The 7524-nt window shown below is 46.7% G+C and overlaps 1 protein-coding gene across 4 annotated transcripts in view; it reads right to left on the bottom strand.

The window, feature by feature from the left end:
- The window catches only part of MAD1L1 (mitotic arrest deficient 1 like 1), a 473404-nt gene that overhangs the window by 448069 nt on the left and 17811 nt on the right, over positions 1–7524 (bottom strand). For all 4 annotated transcript variants that reach the window (XM_003795495.3, XM_012808713.2, XM_023516517.1 and 1 more), the window contains 3 exons: positions 6637–6767; positions 6392–6506; positions 3996–4057 (listed from right to left, as the gene is read on the bottom strand). In XM_003795495.3, coding sequence (XP_003795543.1) covers positions 3996–4057; positions 6392–6506; positions 6637–6767 — 308 coding nt within the window. The remainder of the gene's footprint in view (positions 1–3995; positions 4058–6391; positions 6507–6636; positions 6768–7524) is intronic.

Genomic DNA, 7524 nt, shown 5'->3' with positions numbered 1-7524 from the left:
TGGCTATGCAGCGTATCTGCATAGCCACACCATGCATTTCAGCACAGAGAGGAAGACAGCCTCTGAAAATAAGCCCTACTATGTCTTCTTGAGAAAAAATAAATATAAGATAGTGCCTTATTTTGAGGAAACCCGGTATATACACATAACATATATACAGTATCTATTCAAAACCTTCTGACCATTTTTTCAAATTTAATCTGGTCATATTACTGATTTGTAAGAAATTTTTTTTCTTTTTGTAGAAACAGGGTCTTGCTGGGTCACCAAGGCTGAAGTACAGTACTGCAATCACAGCTCACTGCAACCTTTAAAACTCCTATGCTCAAGATACCCTCCCCTCTCAGCCTCTATATAGCTGGGACTAGAGGCATACATCATCATGCCCAGCTAATGTTATTTTGCAGAGACAGGGGTCTCACTCTGTTGCTCAGGCTGGTGGTGAACTCCTGGCCTCAAGTGATCCTGTCTTGGCCTCCCAAAGTGCTAGGAGTACAGGAATGAGCCAATGCACCTAGCCTGTAAGAACTCTTCACATGTTCTGATACATATCTTTGGTTAGATATCCCTATGGCAAATATTTTCTTCTAGTTCTTGGTCAGCCTTTTCATTTTATGTCTTTTGAAGACAAAGGTTTTTAGTTTTGAAAAAGACTAACTTATCATTTTTTTTCATTTATGGTTCACACTTGTGTGTTCTAAGACCTCTTTGCTAGAGCTGAGTTTCCATAAGGTTTAGATTTTATACAAAGGTCTACATTCCATTAGAATTAGATTGTATGAGATAAGTAATAAGGTTCATCCTTTTACCACAAGTATCCTGTTGTTATTTTAACGCCATTTGTTCAAAAGACTATCTTTCTCTCATTCCACTACCTTGACACTTTTGCCAAAGGATCAACACTATATTCTTAAATTATTTTTGAACTTTCTGTTCAGTTCTGCTGATTTACATGGCTATCCTTACACCAAAACCACACAGTTTCAATACAGTTAGTAGTATGTCTCAAAATCTTTTGGTCTGTAAGCACCTTTTTTTTTTTTTTTTTTGAGACAGTCTCTCTCTGACACCCAGGGTAGAGTATAGTAGTATCATCATAGTTCACTCCAACTTCAAACTCCTGGGCTCAAGTGATCACCATGCCTCAGTCTCCCAAGTAGCTGAATTATAGGTGGGTACCACCATACTCAGCTAATTTTTCTATTTTTAGTAGAGTCCGGATCTCACTGTTGCTCAAGCTGGTTTTAAACTCCTGAACTCAGGTGATTCTCCTGCCTCAGCTTCCCAGAGTGCTGGGATTACAGATGTGAGCCACAGTGCCCTAGGCTTCTAGCTAGTTCTTTGTCAACATTATTATGGCTATTCTAGGATTTCTATAGAACCTTAGAAATCAGCTGATCAACTTATACCCAAAAAGCCTGCTTGGATTCTGACTGGGATTATGTCAAATACATGGGTCAATGTAAGCAAAGTACCATTTTAAAAATCCTAAATCTTCCAATACACAAACACAGTATCTTTATTCCATATTCCACTCCCTGACATAACAGCTCCTGGAATCTCTACAGCAACAAAGCATCTTTTATGTGCTAATGATACCTGTGAGGCTGCAGCCCTTAGGCAGCTTCAGGATCGGGCCAGTCACCAGAAAGACTCAGGCAGAATCAGAGGGCTGGGACTTTCAGCCCCACTCCTCAACCTAGAAGGAGCAGGGCTGAAGGTTGAGGTGACACCAATGGCTAATGATATAATCAATTACACCCACATAGTGAGGTCTTCCTAAAAACCCAAAGGACAGGGTTCAGAGAGCTTCTAGACACCTGAACAGGTGGTAGGCTTGGAGAGTATGTGGAAGCTCTGCACCCCTTCCTACATACCTCACCCTACTCATCTTTTCCATTGTGCTCTTCATCTGCATCCTTTATAACATCCCTTGTAATAAATGAGCAAATGTAACAAAGTGTTTCCCTGAGTTCCAGGAGTGGCTCTAGCAACTAGATGGACCCCAGGAAGGGGCAGTGGGAACCCTGCTTTGTAGCCTGCCAGTGAGAAGTGCTGGTGACAACCTACTGGTATCTGAAGTGGAAGCCTGTTTTATGAGACTGAGCACTCAGCCTGTGAGACCCGCCACCAGTTTCAGGCAGATAGCGTCTGAAATGGGTTATAGGACACCCACCTGGTATGGCCTGGAAAACTGCTTGCTGTGAGAAGAAACACCCCCTCCCCCAACATCTGATGCCAAAGTGTTGAGACCATGGCTATGCCAGAGTAGAGGGGGAAAAAATAGTATCTTTTCCTCTGACAATCTCTCTACATTTATACATTATTAGGTCTTCCTTAGTTTTTTGTTTGTTTGTTTGTTTGTTTTCTAGTTACATTGTATAGTTTTCAGTGTATGGCCCTTAAACGTACTTTGTAGCTATGCAATGCCATCTATTTTCCTCATCAAAGACACAGAGTAGCAGAAATGCACACTCTCCACCCTGTAAACCTGTCATGGGCAGAAGCAGCCTCCACCTCTGCGAGACCCAGGGCCTGACCACTAGGGAAAGCCAAATGCACAGCTGTAGCCATCCCAAGGCCCAGATGGCCCTCGTGCCAGCCATGCTCAAGTCAGGGCCCTAAGATGCAGAAATGGGACCAAAAGTCTCCAGGAGTAGCTGTACCTTCCAACTGGCCATAAAAAACCTCTCTGCCATTCAGGCCAGAAACAGCAGCTGGCCTGCATGCCTGACTGGTGCTACATGTGCTTGTGGCATACACTGGACACCAGAACTCTTTAATAAGGCTGGTCTCATTAGGCAAGAATGGGCCTCTGATCTCACTCACGAGAAAGAAAGTCACAGAGGTTTCTTATCTGACCAGAGTTTCCCTGGGAACAAGAGGTAGGGCTTCCAGGTAGTTAAGAAGCCCAGAGAATAAGCAGAAGCACGAAGCATTTAGGCCCTGCTGAGACCAGCCCTACATGAATCTGGGTTCTGCAGAGAGAGTTCAAGAGGAAACAGCAGCCTGGTCTGTCCTCTGTGACTTAACAAGGCAAAAAGAAAATAAAGAGGCATTTTCAAGTCTCAGCAAACTGGAACCAACAATGCTGATCCGAAGGTGGCAGATTCCAGAACCAACAGTCAGACAGTATAGTTACAGAACAGTTCTTTAGAAGTCTTCAATCTTGGCCTGGTATCCCAGAGCAGCAGGAAAGACAATCAAGGAAGTGGAAGTCTTAAAACCCCATAAGCAAGCAAAACAAAAGGTTGTTTAAACACCACAGACCCTGTGTCCCAGGCTCCAATGACTCCTTCAAAATACCAATCCTAATAAATAAATTAAATAACTTTAAAAATCAATCCTACGCCCTCCCTGAGACCAGCACAGCATCAGACATGAAGTGAGTCCTCAGGCAGGGGTAAGGGGCACGGACCAATGAGCAACTGCCAGGCACAAGCACTGCCCTAAAGTATGGGCAGGAACACAATGCCTGCCCTGCCCTGCACCCTGTGGCCCATTGGCCATCAGCTGGGCAGAGACTAGGCCAAGGGGCTGCTACAGGCACTGACTAGGATTACACTTTCCACTATGGTAGTTTTCTTTAACCCTACAAACTCAGTTCATTTCTACTGGTTACAAGCACCTAAAGGGCACGATTTCCTGCAAAAGCAATTACTTTCTTGGCATATATAAAAAGAATCCTTTAACAAAACCCAACAATGCAGGGCAATCAGATATCTGCCACCACTTTGCTGTGGATATTCTGATTTTCAATGAAGATGTTATTAAGACTTCAGCAGGAGGAGTTGCTCAGCTCCATCTCCCTCTGGCTGTGAAAGTACTTCATTAAACCTGAGCACCATGGGACAAAAGCTTCCCCCATAAGCCTACCCGACTGGACTGGAGAGAACCGGAGTGGGGAGGTAGGAACTACTCTGCCAGAGGCAAAACCAGCACCACCTCCTCTGAGAAGATAAGGGACAGTAGGAGGCACCAGTCCCTCCACCCACCTGAGGTTCAAGCCTGTGGTCTGATCCAGCCGCTCCCAGCTCTGCAGCTTTGCCAGTAACCTCTGAAAAGACAATGAAAGCAACGACCAAATGATCATCACACACATCAGACAATAATAATAAAGAAGCAAAGTTCCCTCACCCTAACCTTTTAGAAGAAAGAGCCTGCCCTCCTTGCTGAGTTTGGAAGCATAAATGCTCCAAGTCTAAGCTGGAACAGTCAGATTATTTCCCAACTGCTGGAGTTAGGCTGCAGGTCGAATGCTCCATAAATTCAAGTGTGAATCAAACATGCCAAAAGGAATGTGAAGTTGCAGAGAAAGCAAACAGCCTTACAAGTGACCCTGCAACCTGTGCCCCAGGAGTGGAGCTGGGCACCTGAACCTAAAGAACCCCCCTCTTGCATTCTTTCAGGGGTCCTGAGGATACCAAGGTCCAGGGCAGATGGACTCCCTCCGGGAGCCAGGTCTTGTCCAGCCACATGGTGGACTAGACCCAGGAGGTCCCAGAGAAAAAAGGCAACAAGCTCTGCAGAGCAAAGAACACAGGAACGTGGCCCACAGGATCATCAGCCCTTCTGCTCCTTAAGTCCATTCCATGCTGACCTATCTCCAAAAAAGGTAAGTCTCACTGACCTTCTAGAACTGGTGCAATTTGAGGATAGGAACTACATACCTTTGTCCTGGCCTCCTTTGACATCCACTTAGTGCCAAGCACAGTGCTGTTATCAATGTTTTCACTCAGTCAAATATTCCCAGAGCCCCTCTCATGTGCCAGTCATGTGCTTGGTTAACACAGTTTATGTCAGTTGCTCCCAGCAAATGTTTATTATATGCCAGGCACTGTTGTAAGCACTTGACATAAATTCACTTACTCCCCACTGTCCCAGAGGGCAGACATAGCTGCTACTCCTCAGAAGTTAAGGAGCTGACTCAGGACCACACAGCCAGCAGAGTTCATACCAACACCTCACCCAGGAAGTCACTCTAGAACCCCAAATCTTAAACAATTTTTAAAAAACTACATTCTGCCTTGGCGCCTATAGCTCAGAAGCTAAAAGTGCCAGCCACATACACAGGAGCTGGCGGGTTCAAATTCAGCCCAGTCCTGCCAAAACAATAATGACAACTGCAACCAGAAAATAGACGGGCATTGTGGCGGGGGCCTACAGTCCCAGCCACTTGGGAGGCTGAGGCAAGAGAATCACTTAAGCCCAAGAGTTGAAGGTTGCTGTGAGCTGTGATGCCACAGCACTCTACTAAGGGGCAACAGAGTGAGACTCTGTCTAAAAGAAAAAAAAAAAAAACTACATCCAGATAAAAAAGTATTTGAAAAGTGTCCTTTCAGGCTAAGTCCCTAAAGAAGCCAACATCTGAGATGAGAACCCCCACTGAATGCCCCTGCTGGCCGCAGAGGACTCTGAGGTCCCACCTGGATCCTGAATGTACTGTAGCTCTGAAAGGGACAGATGCCACAGCATCCAAGGTAGGGACCCTCAGGAAGTTGCTAGCCCCATTGGGTGGGCAGCTGCCAAGCACTAAACATGGTGATTGATGTTCACACTCCCTAGGACATGGGTACATAAGGCAAACCAAGGAAGAGTGGCTGTAGCCACAGGGAAGCAGTATGAAGGCCAAGAGACCCAGGCACAAGCCAGGAGGTCAACATTCTAGTCCAAACATTCTATGCAATGAACAGGAGAGGGAGCTTCTCTGAACCTGTTTCCTCCTCTGCCCACAAGATGACTTCAGAAGCTTCCCAGCACTGCCACCTTCCCACTGAGGGCCACCTCTGAGTCCCAACAGCAGATACAGGGAAATCTAGCACAGGTCTCCATGCACTCTGGTCCTTCCAGGTGTTATATGCCGTTTCCTCTGGTTCACCATGTGTACCAGATTTCCTACTACTACTGAAACAAGTTACCATAAACTTAGTGGCTTAAAACAAAAATTTACTATCTCACAGTACTTAGGTTGGAAATTGAAAATGTGTCTCCCTGGGCTAAAATCATGGTGTAAGCAGCACTGGTTCCTCCAGAGAGTCCAGGGGAGAATCTATTCTCTGCACTCCTTCACTTGTGACCCCTCCTCCCTATCCAGGCCCAGTGGCACCTGATCAAGTCCTCCCCACATCACTCTGACCTCCCCCAACACATGACAACACAGCCCCCAATAATCCAGGACCCTCTCCTTGTCAGAGGCCTGCACATTAGCTACTTCAACTGCCCTTTGCTATATAAGGTACCACAGTCCCAGGACACTATTCTGCCCACTCCATCAAGGCAGCATCCACATTCTGGATGTCTGTCATCCAGCTGCTGTGTATGATAAACTCAGGAGCCCTAGACAGGGCATAGCACAGCCACACAAGGAACCACGCACCCATCTAGGCCTCACCTCCTTTTCCAGCTCTAGGCTGATCAGCGTCTCTTGCATCTTCTCTTGGCGCCCCAACCTCCTCTGCAGCCCTTCTAACTCCTCCTGGAGAAGTCCATGGGTCTCTCTCATCTCCCTGACAGGGCCAGAAATAGGCACTCAGATGGCTACACACCGTGGGAAGGAACCCGAGAACCAGGAGGACAGAGGCCTGCTCTACACGGCTGTGTGGCAAGCTACATGCCCATGAGCCCCGCCCCTCTCACCGCAGGTGGGTGTTCTCCTCCCGCAGTTGCCTGAGCTCCCGCTCCACCTTGGGGAGCCGCACCAGCTCTGACTTCATGTTCTTCACAATTGCAGCGTCCTGCTCTTGCAGGGACAGCTTCTGCTCCAAATCCTGATGGAGACCAGGGACAGATAAGAAGAAAAAAGTATGAGTCATGAAGAGACACAAAGGAAGTTATACCACGTCACTAAGGGAAAGAAGCCAGTCTGAAAAGGTCACAAACCATATAGTTCCAAAAGCAGGACATTCTGGAAAAGGCAAATTACAAAGACAGTAAAAGCAGCAGTGGTTGTTACAGGTTTGGGAGGGAAAGGCAGGCACCAACAGGTAGGGCACTGAGTCTCTTCTGTATGATACTCAAACAGCAGAGACACATAACGTTACAGGTTTGTCCAAACCCACAGAGCAGAGCACCAAGAGTTAGCCTAAGTGAAATGTGGACTCTAAGTGACATGATATGGCAGTGCAGGTCTATCTCCATAACAAATGGAACACTAATAGGGCACTGATAATGGGGTAGGCTGTGCTGTGTGGGCAGGGAGTATGGGGAACTCTGCACCTTCTGTTCAATTTAGCTGCTCTAAAACAATACAGTCTATCAAAAAAATAAAAAAGTCACAGAAGCCACAGAGTTCTTGTGGTAAACTGTCCAGGTCCTCAGCAGCCTCCATGGTGCAGGCACTTTCTCTAAGGAGTTGTGCCTGGCTGTGCCCTTCATACCGCCTACCCCACCCCACCCACCGTGCACTGCCAGCAGCCTTTACACCAACATGCTGACCTCAGGGAGGTTTCTAGGGACAGAACCCCATGTCAAGCCTGGCTTAGAGACACTCAGCACTAGAACATCCCAGTCTGCACTAGAACCCCA

The sequence above is a fragment of the Otolemur garnettii genome, unplaced genomic scaffold, assembly GCF_000181295.1.
Source record: "Otolemur garnettii isolate 467f Iridium unplaced genomic scaffold, OtoGar3 scaffold00092, whole genome shotgun sequence".
NCBI lineage: Eukaryota > Metazoa > Chordata > Mammalia > Primates > Galagidae > Otolemur > Otolemur garnettii.
This window is presented reverse-complemented; position numbering and strand designations above follow the sequence as displayed.